Raw genomic sequence first — 25,976 nt, 5'->3', positions numbered from 1 at the left:
AGTCCCCTGCTAAACGCGGGAGACAGAAGCGCTATAACGCGGGAGCAGTATGAAGTGTAATACAGTTTGCTTCATTTTTATGTTACGAGCAAACGTGTGCCGCATGTATGCATTGTGTGTAAGTGTGCGATATAGATGACTATAAAGAAATGTGAGTTGTATGTATGTAAGCTACATGTTTTGAATTGGATTAATTGCTGTATGTGCCAAGCTCCAGGTGACCCCCCCCCTCCCCTCCACCCCCTCTCCCCCGTCCCCTTGTAGTTTTGTTTTGTCGTTCCACTTTCCTGTCTGTACTCCAATGACGACAACACGTCTTCCTCTCCATCAGTGATTAAAAATCCACCCGGGAAAAACAAAAAGTATGCCACACATCTATGTTTCATAGCTGTTTTGTTTTGGGTTTTTTTTTTTTTTTTTTTTTTGGTTTGCATTGCCAACACTGTGGGTAGCCGCTCTCGGCCCAGCGGTCCTGAGGCGGACGCCGGATACGCCAAGCTGCCGGAGGCGCGCGCTTCCACGGGAGTGACGTCACCGAGCCGGTCGCTTTCCGCATGCACAGACGCGTACACCTCGACTGAGCGATAACGGAGCCGCGTATAAGGTTTGCTTTAAGCGATCACTGAATGTGCCCCCCCCCCCCGAGCCCACTTATAGTCCACAGCACTTTTAAAAAAAAAAACAAAAAAAATGAATTGTGACATCCGCTGTTGAAAGAGTCAACTTGGGGGGATTTTTGCTGGAATGCCTTTTCTCACTCCACTGGAATTTGGTCCCATCAGTGAATGGTCCTACAGTTGCATTGATCACATGGTCACGGCGATCCCCCTCCCTCCCCTCTTCTGCTTTCATACACTATAGACGCAGTCCACTATAGAAGCGTCCAGTTGCATTTGATTCAGTTCCTTTGGATAACCATGACCTGGATGAATGAGAACATTCACAGACATATAGACGCAACCTTACCGATCCATGTCCCTACCATAGACACGGTATACAACTCCATCACCCTGTATCGAGAGTGACAATAAACACCTCCAGAAATGTGATATTCCAGCCACAATATCATCACTCCATTTAAATCACCACCGACCTCCTGCGAGTGCCAGCAAACGCACAGTGCCAAAACATTTGAACCAGCCGTTCGCATTTTTGAGGTTGGTCTTGACAAACTCGATTAACGTCATATTAGTTGAAAACGAAAGCGGTAGCTGCCACGACGATGCCCCACGTCGGCCACTAGAGGGCGCCGGGTGCAAGCTCTTCACGTGTCTGGCCTCGGAGAGCTCGTAACTACAGGCAGCTTGGTGATGTTTTCATGTGACTACATGACTTGTAAGGTGGTGTTGTTGATAAGGAGTGTGACCGTCCATCTCGGAGGAGAAGAGTTTCCTGTGCCAGCACACTTCACGGTCCCTTCACTTTGAGTTCACTCCCGCTACATCAGCCCTCCTCATCGTCTACCTAGTCTCTGTATCAAGCCGGTATCGTTACTGTTGCTGTACTATTATACTGCTACACAACTGAGTTTAATATAGCTGTAGTAGTCGGACCACATTTTGCAGAGGTCTCTACACGCTGCTTACAGCTCCCGCTGAGCACCTCCTCTCCATTTTATTGGTTCTAATAAAGATGGAGGTGAATCTTGGGAGTTGAAGGAATTGCATGAGACGGCGAGAGGACCTGAGTTTGTGCAATCAACATGAAAAACGAAAGAAGAAAAGAGAAAACAACTGCAGAATTGAGAATTGACAACATAACTCCAGATGCCATATATATATATACTTAGTTCTCCCCAAACAAATATAATGTAGGTAATGTAATGACCAAGGGTGTGTTGAGTGTTGAGATACGGCCCATTTTTCCAATCGCATCGTTTTGGTCACATAGCATCTTTAATACCACCATTATAATAATTAGGATATCAAAAGTATCTAGGATACATACATCATTTGCATTGGGGTACACAAATCTGATCTGATTTGTTCTTATGTCCCTCATCATTTGTTCTCAGGATCACCTTTTATTGTCTTGACATTGTGCTGATACATGGAATCGTCCCGAAGAACCGCCGCGAGTTCAGGAAGGAGAACATTTAACCGGACATGTATTATTAAGTGATATAAAAAGTTTTGATATTCCCAAATGTAACTTGAATCCTATAGTTTACTACTTCCCCATATCCTTACTCAGCAATCTTAACAAACTAGAATCCATGTCACCAAATCAAACTACTTCGAGTAGGTTTTTTCTTTTTAACCTACAGTGGTCTTGCAGCGTTGGAGGAATGGGTGGGTAAAAAAAAAAAGAAAAAAGAAAAAGAAAAGTCAATCTGTTGTTTTTCTTCTTATTTTGCAGTTAAGTTCTTGAAGCTGTGGAAACAGTCTGTTGAAGCCATGCCTGTTCCTGTAACAGTCCCAATAAATAGATTCTCAGGAGTACAAAGATTTGTATAAGGGACAAGCAAAGTGAGGGTCAAACGTGAAACTCCTGATCCACTTGTTCAACTCCCCGCGCCTCCGTCTCCCACCACTGTCTCCAGTCTCCCTCGGCTCAGTCTGTATCCTGCGTGTCAGACACTGGTGATGGAGGCCAGACAGTTTGAGGACTTCTGTAGCTTCTCAGGCTGTGTGGTGGGAGGTTCCGGGATGGCACGGAAACTGAATGGCAGTCCGATGCTAGTGGTGCCGATGTGGCCTGGACTCAGGGCTGGATTCTGTCTTCTATTGCTCTCCACTATGCTCGATGTATTGGACGCCAGACTTTCACGTGTCCTGCAAAACAGAGATGTAAGTTACAAAAAAGATGATTAAAAAAAAAAAGCAAATAAAGCCAGAAAAACTTCCTTTCTTTTAGATTTTTTTCCCCTTCCTTTTCTCCCCAATTGTATCCGTCCAATTACCCCACTCTTCCGAGCCGTCCCGGTCGCTGCTCCACACCGCCCCTGTCGATCCGGGGAGGGCTACAGACTACCACATGCCTCCTCCGATGTATGTGGAGTCGCCAGCCGCTTCTTTTCACCTGACAGTGAGGAATTTCACCAGGGGGGGGGGCATCGGACGTGGGAGGATCACACTATTCCCCCCGCCCCTCCCCCCCAAACAAGCGCCCCAACCGACCAGAGGAGGCGCAAGTACAGTGACCAGGACACATACCCACAGCCGACTTCCCACCCACAGACACGGCCAACTGTGTCTGCAGGGACGCCCGATCAAGCCGGAGGTAACACACGGAGATTCGATCCGGTGATCCCCTTGTTGCTAGGCAACGTAATAGCCCGCTACGCTACCCTGACGCCCATAAACGTTCGATTCCAAATTTTCCGATAACACTACATAAAACTTTGCTGCAAGGAAAAACGTTGCCACGATGCTGCTGGAAATGTTTTAACAGCTCATTATGTATGTTCAGATACAGATTTGAAAAATGTTAGTCGGTAATTTTGCAAAAAAAGAGGAGGAAAGAGAAAATGTGCGATAAACCCTTTGTGTTAAACACATGCTAAGGCCTATCAATCACTACAAAAAGCCTTGTAACACCCGAACCAAAGTAAGATGCATGGATTTGTGTTACTGGGACGCAGCATCTGGGTGGCTCAAACGCCCCAAATCAGGTTGTGCTGTGCAGGGTACAACTAGTTGTCCAGTGCAGTTACAGGAGTCAGTGGCTGCCGATGTGTAACGCAATTGTCAGGCTCTTTCATAACTGAACTACGTGTGAACTTTACCTTGTTAAGCACTAAAGTAAGGGCTGGCAGCGTTGCACAGCATGCCACCACTTAACAAGCAACGTAACCACTTGCAGACTCTTGCACGCTGCGCAAAAGTCCACAAAAGTCGATGACAAAAGTTTCAAGTCTGGAAAAAAAAAACAGCATGCAAAGACCAACACAGTCGTTACTGCACTGTTGGAATCACAAGGATGGATATGTCGTCCATAGTAAAATGGCTCGCACTTACGCGCTGCAATTCATAGTGAACGAGGCTCCAGCCGGAAACAATGAGATACCCTTGGAAAAGCAAGAATTGGGCAAATATCTTACGTATTTGCTAGTAAATCATCTGGTGGGCAAATAAATCCCCAAAATACAGAAGCAAGACCTCCCAGTTCATATATATATATATATATATATATATATATATAGAGTCCATATTGTGAAATTATGTGTGTGTGTGTGTGTGTATATATATATATATATATATGTGTGTGTGTGTGTATGTATATATATATATATATATATATATATATATATATAATTTCACAATATGGATACCTACCAACCAGGGGTAGATTCAAAGAGCAGTTCAACTTCCTTTAGGTATTTATCACTGGATTTGATAATGGTATCGGACACGCAATTCAAAACTGAACTGAAATACCGAGAACAATGTGAACTTCTAAAGCTTTTCTGAGATTTTAAGAGTAAGGCCTTACAAAACATTTGAGTTTCACTACACCATGACTAAATACATAACAAAGGCAGCCTCTTCATTTATTATCATTCCCTGTTCCTTGAAGCACGATCCCTCCTCCACTTTTTTTCTCCCCAATTGTACCCGGCCATTTACCCCACTCTTCCGACCCCTCCCGATTGGTGCTCCACCCCCCGTGCCGATCTGGGGAGGGTTGCAGACTACCACATGCCTCCTCCGATACATGTGGAGTCACCAGCTGCTTCTTTTCACCTGACAGTGAGGAGTTTTGCCAGGGGGACGCACGTGGGAGGATCACGCTACCCCCCCCCCCCAGTTCCCCCTCCCCCCTGAACAGGTGCCCCGGCAAGCCAGAGGAGGCGCTAGTGCAGCGACCAGGACATATACCCACATCCGGCGTCCCTCCCGCAGCCACGGCCAACTATGTCTGTGGAGACACCCGACCAAGCCGGAGGTAACACGGGGATTCGAATCGGGGATCCTTGTGTTAGTAGGCAACAGAAAAGACCGCTACGCTACCCGGACGCCCGGAGCATGATTCTTTGATATCATAATCATACTTCTCTGACTTGCTGGATGCACACTGGACAGTGGAAGGGAAAGGAGGACTGATGAGACCAGTGCTCCTTGTCCACTATACTTCCATCGCTTCAGGTTTCAAATTCAAGTGTACTCTCGTTTGACTCGTTTTCTCTGGACTCTCGGGGCCTTTTCATAATCTGGGTCTCATAGTCTCCTTTATAAGCGTTTTGAAATTAAAGCATAAAACATCTTATATGCTAAGTATGGTTTGACACCACATACTTATAATAGAGGACCAACTGTCCTGACTTAGGCTAATTGACTCAGGGCGGATAAATTGGATCAACACCCCAAAAGACACTGGGATCTTTATAGACAGGGCTCAGATATTCACTGGCATTAGTAATAAAGATGTAATCAGATTTAGTAACCTTACATACATGGTGGAATGTGGAGCACAACTTTATAGAATTACTATATACAGATCTCAAAGACTGCAGTGATACTCATGTCTTGTACCTACAGTAAAAGATTACTCTGTTGTTTTATTTAATAGTCAGATGGTTTTTTGGCCTAGTGGTAGTAATATTTAACTCCCATTTATTTAGGATTAGAAGTGGCTAAATCACAAATAGAGAAAAATAAATAGGCTTTTCAATTTTAGATTACTACAAAACAGAAATTATACAAAAACATGAAGATAATGAATTTGTCATAACCTTGAGGGTGTTTGAGCACTTCCATGAATCTTGAGGCACTTTTTGTTGTTTAACTGTGAGTGACTATGTATGTGTGGGCCTTGTGATGGACTGAGGACTTGTCCAGGTCACCTCCCTGCCTTCCGCTCATTGTCTGTTGGGATAGACCCTAGCCCCGCCGGCCCTGAACTGGATTAAGCGGCTATAGATGATGGATGGATGGGAGGCTAGTCTGACCTAAATCCTTCATATGATAATCATTTGACATCTTCATGTAATCTGCTTCTCTTTACAACATTTTGACACATGAATGTGTTCAGAAAACCAAGCTACTTGAGATGCAGATGAACAAAATGCAGTTACAAATTAAAAATAATCTCAGACATGAGCCTACCTGGGGGAGTTGAATCCACTGTCCACTGTGACACTGCTGCTATCCATGCTGTCCAGACGGGCAGAGTGGGCCGACTTCTGACTGCTGCTGTTCTCTGTCTCCTTGGGACTAAGTAGAGTTAGATTAGTTTCTAACTTACGCTGCAGGTCATGGTCCTTCTCCCGTTCTAGCAGCCATGGCATTGTTCCCTCCCCACTATTGCCATTTCCTCCATCACCTACACCCCCCTCCACATGGTCTTTGTTGTCCTCTGCTGTTGCCAGTTCCTTGTGCGAGTCATCCTCTGCCTCCTCTTCCTCCTCGTCATCCGATACATTATAATAGTCAGAAGAGGCTGAGGGAACTGTTGGCTCTAAACAGCTTTGTAATACTGCAGCTGAAGTTGAGGACGTGGCTGAATTGGAAGGCTGCTGGGGCTCAGGATTGTCTAGGGCCTCTGCTGATTTGGCATGTGAGGCTTTTCGCAATGTGCCAGACTTGGTGTAGCTGCTATCCACATAACCTGCAGACAAGGCATTGTGTGGAGGTTTGAACAAAGTGTCCTTGCTGAAGATCTCTTTTCTCTTGATCACCACACCACTTCCTCCCCCCCCTGGATCTACATTGTGTTGGTGTGGCGTCAAACGGGCATTTTGCACAGGCTCTGGTGTCTGGCTCGGTGTTAGTCTGACAGAGCCATTCTGTCCCTTTGTTGCCGACAAGTCCTCTTTATACTCCATTGTATGAGGAGAGGTGAGATGAGGGGTTTGGCGGTCAGCTGGAGAGCCCTTTCGGCGTCCTCCTGATGAGGTTAATGTGTCATATTCTGATTTTGCCTGAGGCGAAGGGGCAGTTAGGATTGTTTCATTCGACGTATTGCACTGAAAGTAGTCTTCTGTTGAGGGCTTAGGAGATAGCCCCATCAGCTCGTTGTATGTTGGTAAGCTGTCTCTGCTCTTGTTCCTCTCCATTGTATTCCGGACCCTTGACTCATCCAAACTCCCTTTCCCCAAATCAGGCACATTAAAATCAGAGTGGAACTTAGCAGCAGAGAACATAATCCTTGAGTAGTGAGAAGACTTCTGGGTAGCTCGCAGGGTACCATCATCAGTATAGTAATGACTACGCTCTTCTAGACTGTGTTCAAAATCTTCTGGTGTACCTAGTGAGGGGCCTTTAAGAGAGTTGTCCATGGAACGAGACCGTTCCTTAGCTTGCTCCGATCTCTCATGACGCGACTTTCTGTCTTGATTGTGACTGTGACTTCTTTGCACTCTTGACTGTGAGGTGCCGCGTGAAGGTTCTGGGAAGGGCATCTCTGTCCTCCTCTTGGCTAACTCCCCAGACACATCCCATTCAGGAGTGACAGGGCAGTATGATTCAGTGATGTTAGGGTTGCTGTGGACTAGGTATGTTCCACCCCCGCTTCGCCTGCGTTCCAAAGTGTACATGGCCTCCCGAGGTGAGCGCACTAGCGAGTGGCTGAAAAAGCGGTAATCCCTTTCCATGAAGACCAGATCCCAGTTGGATCCTTCAGATGGGTCTCCCCTAGAGGTACGAGGTTTGCTGTGTGAGCGGGACTTACCATGTGGTACCCTCCTGTGGCCCCTTCCCCTCCTGCTGCGGGCACTGTGCTGTGCTGAAGATGCTGCCTTATTCTTCTGGGCTCGTTCTTCTTCTATCCTCTTCATCACAGCTGTGTGCCTTGCGACATTCTCAACGGTTAGGTCTGGGTTGATTCGCCGAATGATCTCTATCTCCACTTCACGAGGAATCGGGGTGGTTGGCACATCTTCATCACGAAGTGGCCATTCCTCTGGGGGGAATTGGGCTGAGAAAGTGGCCAGCTGCCTCATCTTGTCCTTCTTGAAACTGAGTCTAAAAAGTCGAAGCCCAAACCTTTTGGATTGCTTCTCACCACCACTGTTCTCTTTCTTTTTGGTCAGTGTGTCAGTTTTATAAGGGAAAGATATGCTCTTGCCTTTGTCTGTTAGATCCTGAAGCGGCAGCTGAACAGGTGGGGTAGGAGGTGGGGGATGGGGGTATGATGGGGGTTCTCCTCTGTGCTCCTTGATTGACGCATTTGCTGAAGGTTCTCCACCATTGTGGTCCTTGTTTTGCTTGCTTGGATAAGGGTCTCCTCTGTGCTCCTTTGGTGACTTAGTTTGAAGCACTGAGGCATGGAGTCTGGATGGGTCTTCACGTAAGGAATTGTAGGAGTCATTGTGATTCTTGCGTGTGGGTCTCTCTCTCAAGCAGCCAGGCGTAGACGGTGTGATGTTGCCAGACTGAGGTGAGGTGCACTGTTGTGACTGTTGCTGCTGCTGTCGCTCTGGAAGCCGGTCATCCAGTTGATACCACTTGTTGTTGGTTCTGATGAGAGAAGGGGTGATAAAGTAGGTTTGGGGTGTGACGATGAAGTAACCCTCTGGTGTTGGATAGATCTTCCTCTCTCGCACCAGCATGTTCAGTGTATGCCGCAGAACCTCTGAGCTTGGTGTAGGCACTCCTATGAAAAAATACAAATTTGAGGAAAAGTTAAAATACATTCATGATTAAAAGTTAAAGAAAATGAGATTACTATTTTTATCAAAAATAAAGTTCATGTGTGGACTACAGTTACAAAACTCAAATAGTCAACTAAAATTTTAAATAATTAAATAAAGTTGTGTGTTTAGGTTGAGGTTTGGGAGAGGTAGAGTGAGTGACACTTTGTAAGAGTCAGAATACTAAGAAGTTAGGAAAAGGAAATATTCACATTTGAGATTTATTTGCCCTTATGAGAATAGCGAGGAAAAAAATTACACAAGTCTCGAACTTTTATTAACCAATAAAGATAATCACTTTCAAATTATATGACACAAAACTATCTCAAGATAAGTATAAGACAAATGTGATCTTCATGAGTTTTAAATCACAGATTAGAGGCATTTGAAATAACTAATTCAGGTTTATAAGTTTATGCTATTTTTATCTGTAATGTTTAAAAGAGTTGGAATGCAGATTTGTACAAGAGGAATTAGAATGTGTGATCACAGTAAGAAAAAAGATTAGGTGGCAGAATAGGTGGCAAATTAAAACACAAATCAAATGTAACCTCATGAAATCACTAAAAAATAGTTAACCCCTCATTGGTAATACTATTAGGCTAATGACAGGTCAAATAAACCAAAATCTTTAACAGCCCCCTTTTCAACTATTACATTTTTTTCTACAAAACCAATATGAAACTCTGACTTTATTTTATTTCCTCAAGAAAATTAACAGGGAAGTTCCTATATAATTACCCCATGTTTTGAAAATTTTTTAAATTCATCATTCTGAAATTCTTATTGTTCATTCTTATATCTACAATGTTAAATGCAATCTATACTATGTAAAAACAGTTTGGTTGGTTTTTTCAGCAGCGCTCTTCCTTGAGTTGACCTGGTGTCTTTTGTTAGGCCTAATAGATTGCGCAAGTAAACTCAGTTTTAGATATACACTGTCCTGTCCAGTTCAATTCATTATCATTATATGCCAATGAGTAGGTTTGTTAGTACATCTAAAACAATTCCCCCACCCCTTATCCTGTCTTGTTTCCATTTTCCATCCCTATCATATCTACTCCTGTCTAAATCATTGATGAAGCAGTACATTTTAATAAATTTCAGCCAGGGCTCCACACTCATACCACAGAAACCGGCCTACTCAAAGTAAATCATATTCTTTTAAACCCAAATGTTCACTGCTTAACAATGGTTTTATGCCTCTCATCAGGCACTTTGTAGCTTCTCTCTAAACTTGCCCCTATTACTTGGGGGGATGGGGTTGGTTGGTACTTCAATCTAGGCCTTTTTTCTGTGGATTTACCCCATTCTTCCATGAAGCCATGGCACGGCAGCCGTGGCAACACTCGACCTGGTTCTTACATGGACAGTAAACATGAAACGCAAACTCTAAATGTTTCACCTTGTATAGCACGGCAGCCTAATAAGTTACAAGCAGGAATCATCAGTAGTGAAACTGCTCATTGTTCTCATCTAATTAACAGCAGTAAATATAATGCAATCTTTCTTTTTGATACTGTGACAAAACTTACTCAGAAACAATCTCCCTCCAGCTGCTCCACATTTATGGGTCATGACTTCCAATATTTTTTTTTTCTTTTGCGTGTTAGAAATGCAATAATTAGCACATTGTCCACAAAAATTATAAATCTCTAGGTGAAGAGGTCATCTGGTTCTTCCCAGGCTGACTTTGTATTAGTCTGAGAGCATGTTATTTGAAACATAATCAAAGTTAATGTTTGCAGCTAAGTCCACCACCTGACAACTTGACCTCTTCCTTGCCAAACTTTTCAAAGAACTTTGTGATTTTGGGAGCTCCGATGCAAAATATTATCAAAATGTCACTTGTTGCTGGCATTGTACCTACCATCTTTACAACTGCCCTGATTAAACTACAATAAGAAAAAAACAAACTTTGACCTCAGGGTACTCAATATGGACTGATCCCCAAACCTCTGTTCTCTTTGAAGATACTTGAACATTTTGTAGCTAAACAACTTGCCACTTTTATGGCCAACAACAATTGCTTTGAATAATTTCATGTAGATATTTTAACTCTGCTAAAACCATACTCACAAAAGTGACAAATGACCTTCTGCTTGTAAAGTATTCTGATTCCATCTCAGTGTTATTGCTAGTTGATGTGAGCAAAGACTTTGACCCTGTTGATGATGGCATACTCTTAGATTACCTTGAAAATCACATAAGAATCTCTGGAATGGCTCTTTCTTTGCTTATGCCACAAATTTGTAAAAGAACAGAAAGTTTAATTCATGATAATACTATCTCTAAATACTCTGCAGTGAACTTTGGTGTTCCCCAAGGTTTAGTTCTGGGTCCTTTGTTTTTCCTCTTAATATATGGTACCTTTTGACAAAATTACTTGCAGTTATGGAATCACTTTTCATTGTTGCAATTTAGAAAAATAGAGACTTGTATTTGATAACTCTGGCAAGTGCAACATAAGCATCAGTTTGACAAATTAACTTTAAATCTTGATAATCTTGTAATTTCCCTGAGTTCCTTTATTAAAAATCTTGGTGTAGTTTTTGATCTGACTGCTTTTTTCCACCTTCATAACATTGCTAAAATCTGATCTTTCCAACTAATTCTTTTTTTTTAGATTTCCCCCCCTTTTTTCTCCCCAATTGTACTTGGCCAATTACCCTATCTTCCGAGTCATCCTGGTCACTGCTTCACCCCTCTGCCAATCCGGGGAGAGCTGCTAGTGCATGGGAGGATCACGCTATTCCCCTCAGTTCCCCCTCCCTCCTGAACAGGCGCCCTGACTGACCAGAGGAGGCACTAGTGCAGCGACCAGGACACATACCAACATTCAGCTTCCCACCCGCAGACACGGCCAATTGTGCCTGTAGGGACGCCCGGCCAAGCCGGAGGGAACATGGGGATTCGAACTGGCGATCTCCGTGTTGGTAGGGAACAGAATAGACCACTACGCTACCTGGACGCTCCACCAAGACACTTATTCATGCTTTTGTTTAATCCAAACTGATTAGTAAAATGTCATTTTTTTCTGGCCTCTCTTGTACTAGCATTTAGAACCTTTATTTGTTACCGCATTGTCTACCTGGCCCACCAGGTCCCTATTACAGACCCATCTGTCCTGGGAAAGGGAGCCCTTCTTTGTTCATCCCCGAGGTTTGTGACATCTTTTTCCCTGCAGTGTTTTTTTTTTTTTTTTTTTGCTGAGATTTTCCTATCTACATCGAGGGTCCTAGGATAGAGAGCTATCATGTACTGTAACTACCTGTTTTTCATTGTGTGATGCTAAAGCCCTCACATTTAAGTTAGGGCTATACAAATAAACTTGACTGTACTTTTTTTTTACAGGCTGTTTCTAGACCATGTTATTAAAAGGCATAATGTCTCTTGTCAATGTCATATTGATGACGTACAACTTTATTAACTCCAAATTCAATTACCTTTTTTTATCAGTTCTACTATAGTATAACACATGTCTGCAATGGAGGTCTAGATGTTTCATATAAATGTATGAGGTAAAAGAAAAGTAAAAACTGTTAAGTTCAAAGAACAACAAAGCTGAGCTTATTATCTTGGTGTTAGAGCTTACAGGGGCAATTAAAGGCACTACTTGAGCTCAATGGCTTTAAATATTAAGCATGAGTAAGAAATCAAGGCGTTATTTTAGATTTTAAAATCTTTCTTTTCTTAAATTAGATTTAAATGTTGTGCCAAATGTTACCTTTTTCCAAAACACCTTTTATCAGCCAAGTAATATTGCTAAAATCAGAACTTTTCACTCTGCTTGGTGCAGAATAACTCGTGCAAGAGTTCAATCAATCAAGGTTTTCCAATCAGGTTTTCCCAAAGAAATTCAATTGATCAACTACAGCTCATTCAAAATGCTTTTGCACATCTACAAACCAAACCCAAGGTCACAGAACTCACAACTCCAGTAAGCTTTAGTATTGATTTAAAGCTCTATTGGTTCAAAGTCTATGCAGAAGTCTGCTGTAGTGCTCATCTTTTAAAACTCACCAACAAAACAAATCCTTTTACACTGGCTTTTTTTAAGATTCTTATCATCACCATCCTATTACTCTTTTCTTTTCCTATTGTAAGGGAAATTTTTTTCAAGTTCTGAATCCTCTTGTTGAAATGTTTTCAATGCAATAAAGTTATATTTGATTTGATTTTATAATTGCGATGGCTACGGGAGCTCATCAATACAAATTTCTGTTCTTACACGACCGCTAATGGAGGTCCTCGATGTCTCCCTGAGAATAGCTCATAATTTTACCATCATTTACACAAAGTCTTCAGTTGATATCATTTCTCAGAAGTCATTATTAAAAATATGGCCTTTAAAACAATTGGTTTCACTGCCTCTAACTGCCAAGGTCTCGGTGTTGCCTGATATTTCATCACCCATATGTTAGTTTTCATTCGTAAATGATGCAACGTTTAAGTGCAATCTTTTCAAAACCGTATCTTTGTATAAAGACTATGCTGAATTCGGAAGAGTTTTCAAAAAAAATAAAATAAATTATGGTATTTAACATTTGTATTCTTTCATAGCAGCATTTTATTATTAAAAAAATGTTAATCTCTGAAAAGCCCATGACCCCCCCGCAATAACAGATGTAATAGAAATGCAAAAAAAGGTTTAGAAATATATTTAAAAAAATTAAAATGTCCTTTCTATAATTCCAATATGCAGGAATATAGACAACACGCATACAAAGAATAATAATAATTTTCTAAACCGTGGCTATACCATGCACTCCGGTGGCTGCCCGGCAGCTGAGGACGATCACCGAGTGCGGCACCTGGATGTCTGTTCTGTTGTCTTGCTGTAAAGCCCACTGAGGCAAATTTGTAATTTGTGATATTGGGCTATACAAATAAAATTGACTTGACTGTGCTGATATATTTACGGCTGGCTTTAAGTGACACAAATTCAGAGCAACTTTGGATTGGCACTGAAAGCTTTACTGAAGCCTTTTACCTCTCTTAACTCAAAGATGAAATCTCTGTGATTTTTAAGAAATTTAAAAAAAATAAAAGTTTCATTTTTAATTGACGAGGACTGATAAATAAAGCTCTGCTGTAAAAAAAAGCCCCTCATCACAAAACATTGATATGCCCTATACTGAAACATTTTTAAACTTGTCTTTATTTTAAATCCATCTTGTCTTCTGATATATTTGAATCCATTTCCATTAAAAAAAAAAAAAACCACCCCCCGCCCCCCAAAAGAAAACTATTGGCTCACGCTGCTGTTTGCTTTGTTCTTAGAATAAGTCAAATAGAGAAGTTTGTTAATGCAGAGATTACATACAGCACATGGTGTGGACGTTGTAGGTTAAAATGACTCACTGTGTTTTATGCTAATAGCCTTCATGCAGAAGTTGTGTCGTCTTTCACCGAAACACGTCTTTCTTTTCAAAGCCTACCCTGACTGAGCGCAGTGGCTCGTAAAAATGTTTTCAACTGTCTCAATGTCTCCGTCTTTATCTTGAAAACTAGACATAATGTCAGCGGTTAATACTGCCATCACAGCACATGATGAAGGCAGGAGGTGATGCAGGATGCTGAATTTTTATTTCTCAGAACGAAAGATCTGATCTGATGAGAGACTTTGTTAACCGAAACATTGTGTTTTTTAACTACTAGATGAATATTACATATTTTTGCATGTTGAGCAAGTGTCGGGCCTGTTCACCATCCATCAGATCCAAATATCCAAGTCTCTTAAACTGGGGTTGTGGAGACAGACCTTATTTGAGGTGTTTAACAGACATCCAGTTCATTTTCCCATGGCGCCAAAATGCTAACTTACATTTTGGTTTTACAACTAAGGATTGTGGTTGTGTAACCTTTTTTTTTGTTGGTTTTTTTTGGTCAATGTTGACTGACAAAAAAAAAACACTACAGGAGACAACATACCAGTATCGGACAAAATACAGAATTGATCTTGAATTCATGCCTGCAAACAGGCCCTACATAAGTCGCACACTTCGGACACGCAAGTCAATAATACCCGTTTTAGTAGCACAGCATGAACAAATGTTTTGTTTTTCAAACTAAACGCCACTTCAGGATGTCAGAAGCACCGTTTCTGTGTTTTAGCTGAACGTAACTTCGAAGCTCGGGCAACTGTGCATACCTGGGAAGCTGGTATTGAGGTGGTCCACCAGGGCCTCCTGGGTGACCGGCTTGTGAGCTGAGTTCATAGCGGAGATGGCCAGACACAAGATCTCTCCTAATGGGATGAACTGGGATTGGCTTATAGGCGACATATTGATGGGGGACACATCACCTAAAGACAGGAAACACAACGACAAGTGTTAGCTTTGTGAATGAACAGCAGTCAGTGAGGGGGGGGGGGGCTATGATGTCATGGTGATACGGCAGAGGTCTGCATGCTGCCTAGAAAACCTTCTGCGCTCTTTGTTTCCTCTGCCTCTCATTCCTCGTGTACACGGAGTAAGAGGACTAAGCTCCTCCGAGCTTACTGAACCACACGGGCAGCAGCAACCGCCACAGCCTTACGAGACTACCCAGACCTTCCAAGATTCAGTTCACATGGCGGATCTCCTATTGCAAACGGGAAGCGTGTGTTACAACATCCTCAGTAGGACCTGATTAGGCTGAAGCAACCATATTTGGAATTTCTGAAAATTTAATTGATTCAGGTTTTAGAGACTATGACATAACAAACTCTACATCTGAGTTAATCCAATCCTATCTTGATAAGTTATCCAGGTGGAGGAGACATTGGTCCGCGCACTGGTGCGTCTTGTTTTAATCTCCTTGTCACAACAATATATATGAACAAACATCGCTGATAAACAGGGAAGTTCCTCAAGACAGACGTGGTCAAACTTTCCAGCTTTAAGGCATCTGGGAAAATAATTTAAATCACTATAAATTGGATGTGTATGTGTTAAAAACTGGACAGAAGGATTTTTTTTTTTAGACAATGGACAACACTATCCAGCCTGCTGTCTTTTTTCTAATAAGGTAGACACTGAGACTTGAGAAGTGAAACGAGAGCAGAAGTCGCAGGACAGTAAGACACAAAGCGGTTTAAACTGATGGGTCCCCATGTAATAAATCTGAATGCAAGCCAGATGCAACAGCACAAAGCCATAATACTAATTAAACGTGACCCTTATCCCCATATCCAACTTTGTCCTTAGTCCAACACACTGAGCATGGAGGTGCTGGCGGTGGGAGTGTGACACTCACCTGGTGCACAGTAACCTGGCGGGGATGGAGAGAAGTGAGGAGGAGGGGGGGGAGGGAGATGCTGTTTCTGCACACGGACGTCTTTCTCGCTACGGGAGAGATTACGCTCCAGCGGCCGTTCGGGAACATCGGAGCTGGGCCAGGCCCGCCGCAGATGGCTGCTGCGGTTCTTCTTCATCTTAACCCCTACCGGGTGGCCTTCACCCCGGGACAAGTGGTGGAATGTGGAGGAGGGGGGGGGGTGGTGGTGCAGGGGGAGGTCGACCAACCTCAGGCTAAGTGCCTCCCCCGCATCAGTAGGAACGTCCCGTTAGAGCGATCACACACCGGACATGGCAGGAAGCAGTGTGCACGTTCACATACATACACACGTCTCATTTACATCCGCATGCGAGCTACACTTGACTCTATTCAGACTGCAGTAGGTTGGCATCGGGCTGCTGGGTTTTCCCAGGCGGATCTGGAGCAATGGTAGCAGCGCTGAAGGTGCAGGTGCAGGTGATTGCACGAGGCATCACCCTTTTATCGGCATCAGTCCCATCAGTCCCAGCCACCATTTGTAGCATCCCCATTTGCATGCGTAGAGAGGCACATTACGTAGCCGCTCTGATGTGGGAGGAGGGAGCAGGGAAGAGGAGGGGGGGCAGGGGTAGGGATGAGGGAAATGGGGCATCGGAAGCAAGGAGGATGGTAAGGGGAGATTTTAGAGGAGAGTTTTGGATCCGCTTTTCCTCTGACTGAAAGGTTACAGGATGAAAGAGAGGGAACGGATGGACGGCCAAAATTCCCAGCTTAAGAGGCCCAGTCTTCGACAATAGCTCAATTCACCACGGGAGCGTTCGGCTGAGCCCCGGAAAACAATAGAAACCCACTTGAAAAAAAAAAAAAAGAGAGAAAAAAAAAGAAAAAGAAAAAAGAAAGGAAAGCTCCACTCACCCTAATGGGCAGCGAAAACTCAACAGTATACCAGGAATTAGAGAGGACACGTTCACCTCCATCTTTATCCGATCATGCACAAGACCTTATCGTCCTTTCGACAACAGCACACTAGGAGAGAGGGTGGGGAGGGAAAAAAAATGGAGAGCATAGAAATAAATAAATAAATTCAAGAATAGATATATCCACTGTTCACCGCAATCCAACGGAAGCGGCTCCAAAGCTGATTGCTGTAGCATCCATTCATTAACGGAGGGGGGCTGAAAACTCCAGTCAACCGCAAATCTCTTTTAACGCTAATGCTGCAGCTGCTCCCAGCACCTCCAGGAAGGGTGTGTGAGTATGTGTGTGTGTGTGTGTATGTGTGTATGTGTGTGTGTAGGCGCGCGTCCGCCTGCTGCGCGCGATCCTGCGTGAGCATGCATGCGTCTGTGTCTGGGTGACTGAGGCTGAGGGGCGGGGAGGAGAGGGATGCGAAGAGAGATGGAGCACGTACGTCAGGCGAAGAAGAAAGCCAAACATCGGCGGCTCCGAACACAACCGCGTCGCTCTGACACGATGTCCCGGGCATGATACAGCGCACCGAACCTTAATGTCTGCTTCTACCCCCCCTTCCCCTCCTCCCCCCCTTGCTCTCTCCCTCTCTCTTTTACGGGCTGTGCTTGTACATGCTTTTAAAGGAGGAGGAGGAGGAGGAGGACCCCCCCCACCACCACCTCCCCTTAAACCTCTCTCCCTTTCACAAGAACCGTTCTGTGCTACGTCCGACCACGAGCGCTCGGGTGATCGCAGGCGCCGGGGGAAAACAAGAGGCCAAAGAGGACGCGGCGTTTAAAGTGAAACTCCTGTTGGCGGACGCGGCGTTTGTGAACCACGCCACCTTCTCATCAGTGACTCCCAAGCGCTGATCCGGTTACTACAGCTGAGAGCGCCAGCTGAGCAGACAATGGAAACCCAAGACTCGATCTTGTCCTGTGTGGCGGCTATTCACCTGTGAGTGTGACCGGCCCGATGGAGAGGGAGGGAGAAAGGAGGAGAGGGAGAGGGCAGGAAAAGGGTGTTTGGGTGAAAGGAGACAGTGCCACAACCAATCTGCCCCAGTTCATCAATACTAAAGAGGAAAGGGGGGGGGGGCGTGAGGTGAGCCACTATGCCAGCCATCTTATTTCTCACTAGTGCTGCAACAGCCTTTGTTGCCATGACAACGCAAGCCGATGAGCTCATAGCTGCTACCTTTTGAGCGCTGTTCCCTTAAAGCGCCAGTTGGTCAAGATAGGAACAGACACTAGATGGACAAATACTGTCTGTTTCACAGACACGAAATAGCACTGCTGCTAACAGATGGGATCCCTAAAAAGGCCTTGGAGGAAAAACAATGTCTAAGGGACACAATTACAACAGTCAAGAATAACCTGAGAAACACAAACACTCGAATTTTGGTTCTGCTGATGCCGTCACGGGTAAAAAGCCAGTCACTGCAGTTTGTTTTTGTTTTGAGTTTAATCAAGTTCCTTATACTGAAGGTTCACGTGTTCTTCTGTAAGATGAGAGGCGGCCGTGAACTTAGTGTCCTGGAAACCCACCCGAAGCCCAAACTGGAAATTAAAAAATAACACATTCTGTCAATCTGGAGGGATGCTTTCCAAATTCATGAAGATAAAAAACAAAGGTGTTTTGAAGGCAACAATTTTTAATGCTCAAGCTGCACAACGTGGGAGTTCTGCTGCCATGGCCGACCCGCGAGAGGCGCGCGTGACGTTGATGTCTTAACACGTGCTATTTACATTAGCAGTTCTCGCGCAGTATTTTGCTTGCAGGCTTTTTTTATGTCGAATACGGCCTCATCTCGTCTCGTTCTACTTCTCTCACAACAGCAACACTCACCAGTGTACTGCCCTCTAGTGGAGGGTCTGTGGTAACACAAACATTTCAAAAAACAATTCTAAGGCCCAGCGACCGAATAAAGTGGCAAAACAATTCTGTAACGACCACAGGCACGACACAAAACGAACACGACAATAAGAAATATTGTCATGATTCTCCCAGCTGCGTCAATAGCTTCCCGCAATTCCCCGCTCGGACCCTCCCTTTCCTTCCATTTGGAGACATGGCCCGTCGCTGGCCATGGGTCTTCCTGAACAAACGCTCCCCTTTCCTTCCTGCACAGCATACACTTCCTTACAGGCCTTTGTTAATAACCTGCTAACAGAAACAAGGATTCGGTTAATCAGATGGTGTTTTCAGTTTTAGCTTAAAAGAAAAACATCGCTGCCCCGCTGGAAAGTTACAGGGCACTGGCAAATTGGCCTTTTGGGTTTCTTGACCTTCGACTTGCAAAATACAGCCGCAGTATAACTATCAGACGTGCACTGATTATTTTTAGGACAAATAGTGACAATAAATGTGGACGACAAAAGATACCTAATCTTTTTTTTTTTTGCAAATGGGAATGGGCCTGATGCTCGAGTTTGTTCAATACAATCAATCTCAATCTTGTTTTCAGGTTTTCATCACATAATCTTGGACAGGGTTTGGGGATTAACCTGGACTAACTGATACAGTAGTGGTCTTCTGGTAAAAGGTCTAAAGACAGTGCACTTTATTGTATGTAAAACTCTAACACGTTAAACTGAACTTCAGAGCAATATGTATGTTAACAGCACTCAACAGTTCTTTCCAGGTAACAGACACCTTGAGCAGTGCATCTTTAAATCCAGCCTACCATACAGAAAGTCTGTATTGTTTTAACAAACGTGCGCCACAAATCACAACTTCCTCATACACTTTCTCTCAACAGTCTGTCGTGTGACCCATGACCACGGAACAGCAAATGTTACTATTAGCCCAAGCACATGATAATGTGAAATGATATGATTACAGCATTTTAGGAGCGTTTCGTTGCAAGATGATGACATGACTGTATCCGGTTGTGCACATTCAGGCAGAATATAGTGACCTAAGACTGGAATTACAAATATGTGGGGAATTCTTGACACTTGGAGCAGAAGCACCGCCCTCTGCAAATGTGAGGAGAAATCAATTCCCAATGAAGTGTATAAGAGAAGGCAAACATTTGTGAATAAACATTAATATGAACAGCGAAACGTACGTGTAAGTTTCGAAACAAAAATCTGCATTTCAGCAACGGCTGTGTCAACTGAGTAGATTAGGCTGTAAAAGAAAATCGGGCCGTTTAAACAAGGAAAACATGATGTCTCATGAAAACGTTCCAAATTCAAGACTAATTTCGCCGCGCCTCCAAATCTACTGTAAATTCGGTCGCTTTAAGGGGTTTTTACCCTTCGGCAAATTCTCTGCAATGGATTCTGCTTCAGAGAGGGCTTTGGACTTGGCCTCTATTGATAAGTACATGTCTATGTTGGAGGATGCAATGGCAGGTTAAATGAAAAAAAAAAACCCAAAACGATTTGATATGATAGAATATAATAAAAACAAAATATCATGGGATTGTATTTGGAACACAAGCACATGTCCAACCTCGCTGGATTAGGTATTATGTAGTCTGGTGAGTTATTAGCTTTAAGACAAACATTCCAAAGCTTATCAGTGCTCGTTTCAATTGGGTGAGGAAAGCTTTTGCTCCCCTCTTGAGTGGAGGACTATGCAACATAACTACTATCTAGACGAAGTAACAGCTTTTGCATGATGCCAAATTTTCAACACAACAACCTCTTGCTAAATCTTTACTTTTAGTCAAGTACACACCCTGTGGCATTTGGAAAGCCAATGCACACAAGCTACAAAAAAATAACAACAAAATCAAACAACAAACTTTGCCTGTTGGTATAAAGCTGTAAAGTAGGCTACCTAATTATCAAAAAAGGGCTATGTAGGTGACTGTTCTTCTATATCTTCTGTTCTTCAATATTAAAACTTGTCTTTTGGGCAAGTTATACATTATGGTAATTCACCTTTGAAATTTTGGTTTTGGTCATTTTAACAACGAGCACAAGACATCTGCCATATTGGCTGGAAAGCACACTCTCGCTTTTACCTGATTTTGTTAACTCAAATAGCAATGAGCACATCCATGTTTGGTGGAGGAAGCTTCAACCTGAGTACTCTGTTTTGAGTCTTACCAACATGCTCAATGTAAGGCCTTGCTAAATATTGAAATCAAATGTTCCGTCATTATCCATTCCTGTTTTCTCTGCAACATTTTGATGCTGCAACACTGAAGAGTTTAATGATAACGTCAAGTCACTTTATGGTTGGGATGCATCATGCAAGCTGTTATTACCTGTTTATTACTCTCATACACACGCACCTCCTGTGCACGTCAAAAGAGCACTGACGTGCACACTCGCCACCTGAGCAGACACCAGTTGGTCGTCACTCATACGGACTGCCATCACTCAGTATCATGATCCGTTTCAGTATACTGACAGAGTTATTAGTTATTACAGTAGCTATTACAGTATTGTAACTGTTATCACTGGTCTTACAGTAGCTACTAGAGTACTGTAATAGTTATAGATCAGTTATTATGGTAGTGAGTTAATCCAGCAGCACTCTGCAAAGCAAAACTATGAGATAAAAACAGCAAACAAACCAAATTGGAAAGGTTATTTTTTTCCAAGCCTCCTTGAAGGGATTCGATAGGGGCCTCGTTGGGCCCATATTGCAACACAGCTGAACTTGATTTAAGTTATACATACCTTATAAGCTACATAACTTTTTTCTTAATTTGTAAATAAAGCTCGACAAAATATGGTCAGCTGTAGTGGCTCAGATAGTTTTGAATGGGGGCCCTGGCCAATATAACACAGTGGAAGAAAACCCAGCGGTACCTATGCACTTGATGGCAGTTATTACCGTTATTACGGTAGCTATTACAGTACTGTAATAGTTATTACCGTTATTACAGTAACTATTACAGTACTGTAAGTTATTGCCGTTATTAAAGTAGCTATTACAGTACTGTAATAGTTATTACCGTTATTACAGTGGCTATTACAGTACTGTAAGTTATTGCCGTTATTACAGTAGCTATTACAGTACTGTAATAGTTATTACCGTTATTACAGTAGCTATTACAGTACTGTAATAGTTATTACCGTTATTACAGTAACTACTACAGCACTGTATTAGTTATGGATCAGTTATTACGGTAGTGAGTTAATCCATCAGCACTCCGTGCAAGGCAAAACAATGAGATTAAAAACAACAAATAAGCCAAATTGGGATGGTTATTTTTTCCAAGCCTCCTTGAAGGGATTCGATAGGGGCCTCGTTGGGCCTATATTGCAACACAGCTGAACTTAATTTAAGTTATACATACCTTATAAGCTACATAACTTTTTTCTTAATTTGTAAATAAAGCTCGACAAAAGATGGTCAGCTGTAGTGGCTCAGATGGTTTTGAATGGGGGCCCTGGCCAATGTAACACGGTGGAAGAAAAAGCAGCGGTACCTATGCACTTGATGGCAGTTATTACCGTTATTACGGTAGCTATTACAGTACTGTAATAGTTATTACCGTAGCTATTACAGTACTGTAATAGTTATTACCGTTATTACGGTAGCTATTAAAGTACTGTAATAGTTATTACCGTTATTACAGTAGCTATTACAGTACTGTAATAGTTATTACCGTTATTACAGCACTGTAATAGTTATTACCGTTATTACGGTAGCTATTACAGTACTGTAATAGTTATTGCCGTTATTACGGTAGCCATTACAGTACTGTAATAGTTATTACCGTTATTACGGTAGCTATTACAGTACTGTAATAGTTATTACCGTTATTACAGTAACTACTACAGTACTGTATTAGTTACGGATCAGTTATCACGGTAGTGAGTTAATCCATCAGCACTCCGTGTAAGGCAAACGTATGAGATTAAAAACAACAAATAAGCCAAATTGGGAAGGTTATTTTTTCCAAGCCTCCTTGAAAGGATTCGATAGGGGCCTCGTTGGGCCTATATTGCAACACAGCTGAACTTAATTTAAGTTATACATACCTTATAAGCTACATAACTTTTTTCTTAATTTGTAAATAAAGCTCGACAAAAGATGGTCAGCTGTAGTGGCTCAGATGGTTTTGAATGGGGGCTCTGGCCAATGTAACACAGTGGAAGAAAAACCAGCGGTACCTATTCACTTGATGGCAGTTATTACCATTATTACGGTAGCCATTACAGTACTGTAATAGTTATTACCGTTATTACAGTAGCTATTACAGTACTGTAATAGTTATTGCCGTTATTACAGTTGCTATTACAGTACTGTAATAGTTATTACCGTTATTACAGTAACTACTACATTACTGTATTAGTTATTACCGTTATTACGGTAGCCATTACAGTACTGTAAATTATTACCGTTATTACAGTAGCTATTACAGTACTGCAATAGTTATTGCCGTTATTACAGTAGCCATTACAGTACTGTAACAGTTATTACCGTTATTACGGTAGCTATTACAGTACTGTAATAGTTATTACCGTTATTACAGTAACTACTACAGTACTGTATTAGTTATGGATCAGTTATAACGGTAGTGAGTTAATCCATCAGCACTCCGTGCAAGGCAAAACGATGAGATTAAAAACAACAAATAAGCCAAATTGGGAAGGTTATTTTTTCCAAGCCTCCTAGAAGGGATTCGATAGGGGCCCCGTTGGGCCTACACTGCAGCACTGCTGAACTTGATGTAAGTTATACATATTATACGCTAAATAACTTGTTGTTGTTGTAAATAAGGCTTGATAAGAGATGGTCAGCCGTAGTGCCTCATATGGTTTTGCATGGGGGGCCCTGGCCAACAACGTGACACGGAGGAAGAAACCCCACCAGTACCTATGCACTTGATGTGAAAGCCCTCAGGGGGCTTCAGGGCCCGTCTCGTCCAGCCGTTCCGCAGGACGTCCAGGTGACGCTCGTCTCCCTGGACCAGCAGAAAACGCTCGTCTATCCAGCCCAGGAAGAAGATCTCGGCCACCGCGTCCGTCACCGACTTGTTCCAGTAGTGCCGCATGTTCGCCGCTTTGAAATTGGCGAACAGCTCGTATCCCGCGTCGCGCCGCGAGGGCGAGCCCGCGCCCGCCTCGGCTCCGCGAGCCCTGGACAGCACCAGCGCCAGGGAGTGGGGCGCGATTTGAAGGGACTTCTTCTCCATCTGCGAAACTTGTGCTGCATCAAACTGCTTCGCGATTTGCCGTAGGAAAGTAAAACATAAAAAAAAAAACGGATGGTAAATAAAGTCTCCGTCCTCTGAGAAGCGTCGTCTCAAAGTGTCAGCGACCTTTCCTCTTTTAATTCGGAAGACGTCGTCCGCTCGTTGGAAAGCGCCTTTAGACGTTAACGACGCTACGCCTGGCAACCTGTCGGCTGGCTCGCGGAAACCGGGGCTGCCGAGCGCGCGAGGGAGAAAAAAAACAACAACAAAAAACACACACGGGCACGATATTGCTGCCGAAACACGAGCGTCTACGCGAGACCTGAGCACGAGAAAAGGCGAAGTGTCAAGAGGAACTTTTCACCGGTGGCGACTCGGACGGTGACGCCACTGCTCACGCGTCACTGCTCCGCTTCGAAAAGCACACTTGACAAAAAGCCTACACAACCAATGTTTTGTTTTAATTCTGTTGTTGGATGCGGGGGGGGGGGGAGCCATAAAAGACGATTACGCCCAATAAATGTTTTAAATGTTTTTATTTTCTTTTTTTGCTCAGAAATCCCACTCATTTGCGACAGATGCGAGTTTGCGCAGAGAGCATCGCCGTAAGACAGGGTTTAAAACATGTCGGTGAACTTCTGATGTCACACGTGAAGTGATCGGGCATTACTTATGCCCCTTTTCCACTACATGGTCCGGGCTCCCGTCGACTCGTACCGGCATTTTTGGTAACTGTTACCACTTTTCTGGTACCGCCTTTGTCGAGGTTCCCAATTAAAAAAACAAAAAACAAAACGAGCGGGTACCAAAATCAATGCAGACCTCTGATTGGTCAGAGAAACGCGTCGTGCGTCACTTTGCATCATGCGTCATCAATGCGTGCATGGGATATCGCCGGGTTTTTTAAATACCGAAGTGGAGTTATCTTAAAAGTACATTTTGAAATTAAAAAAAAAAAACGGAGAGCCGAAAACCCAGGGGGTACTGTTACGGTAATGGAAAACGACACAGAAGCGAGTCGAGTCGAGTCGAGTCGAGTCGAGCCGATACCATGTAGCGGAAAAGGGGCATTAGGCTACCGGAAACACGTGAAAGCATCTCTATGGATGAATGCTTGCTGCTTGGAATTCTTGTCAAATGTTGAAATATGAGTGAAAACACAGCATTTCAATGCACCGTATAAAACAGCGGAAAAAAAACATTGCATTTTAATCTTCAGCACTCTGGGAAGATATACAAAACTTGGAAAAGTACGAGTGCTTTGAAGATAATGACATTATAGCACCGTGTATGACAAGGTCGTAGCTGGAGCTCTTATAATAGTGTACACGACACAAAAACGGCAGTTATTTCACCAGGTCTGCTCCCAGCTTTATCAAATACAATAAGCCACTCAACAATCCCAAGAAAAATTGGTCTGTACACAATAGCGTAGTCCCCAAAATGACAGTTTTGTGGCTTATAAATCAAAACTCTACTGTCTACTGGTCACATGTCTCAGAAGCTAGAACACCAAACTGAAAACTTGTGCAATGTGTTGTATTGTTGATGAAGCTTACCCATCATTAGCATAAATATATGAACTACAACCAAAATGTTGTACTCGACAAAAAAAGAGCAAAATGTGTCTCAAACTACAGCATTGTATATATTTTTGTTTTTCTCACATATGCCTTGAGAATAAAACCGATCCCCTTGCACTTATAACCTGAAATGACACAGGCTACTGAAGCCCTCATCGATTCAAGAACATCCACCCGGAGATGCTGGACAGGCAGTGATTAACCAGGTACAAGTCTCAGATATGGAGTCAACAGATCTTTCAAAAGGCTGACCACAACATGATTAAGACAATGTAAACTTCATATCGGAAATCAACCTCCATCGAAAAGAAATGATTTCTGTGCTTAAATTGGTACCATGTGATGGAGACACTACATGAGTATTCACTGGTTATGCCTTGATTTGTTGCACGACATTGTCATTTGGTAGACCTTTTGTAGATGGTTAAATGCATACACTGATGAGAGGCTTCAGACAAACTGTCACTGAGCAATTCATCTGACCTTAAAGTACCTTTAA

General features: G+C 43.1%; 1 protein-coding gene across 2 annotated transcripts; it reads right to left on the bottom strand.

The window, feature by feature from the left end:
* Positions 1-1,806: 1,806 nt before the first annotated feature.
* On the bottom strand, positions 1,807-24,315 carry stox2a (storkhead box 2a). Of its 2 annotated transcripts, XM_056281059.1 has the most exons (5): positions 23,576-23,713; positions 16,748-16,858; positions 14,727-14,879; positions 6,048-8,535; positions 1,807-2,774 (listed from the first exon to the last, which is right to left on the bottom strand). In XM_056281059.1, exons 3-5 carry the CDS (start codon positions 14,857-14,859, stop codon positions 2,573-2,575), a joined length of 2,823 nt encoding a protein of 940 aa, XP_056137034.1. In that variant the 5' UTR covers positions 14,860-14,879; positions 16,748-16,858; positions 23,576-23,713; the 3' UTR covers positions 1,807-2,572. The 2 variants fall into 2 exon arrangements, with proteins under 2 accessions (XP_056137034.1, XP_056137032.1); XM_056281057.1 differs by lacking the exon at positions 16,748-16,858 and having other exon boundaries at positions 23,576-24,315.
* Positions 24,316-25,976: the final 1,661 nt, after the last annotated feature.

Source organism: Lampris incognitus, chromosome 5, assembly GCF_029633865.1.
Source record: "Lampris incognitus isolate fLamInc1 chromosome 5, fLamInc1.hap2, whole genome shotgun sequence".
In the NCBI taxonomy this organism is placed as follows: Eukaryota; Metazoa; Chordata; class Actinopteri; order Lampriformes; family Lampridae; genus Lampris; species Lampris incognitus.
The sequence above is the reverse complement of the archived record's forward strand: the minus strand, read 5'-3'. Positions and strand labels throughout refer to the sequence as shown.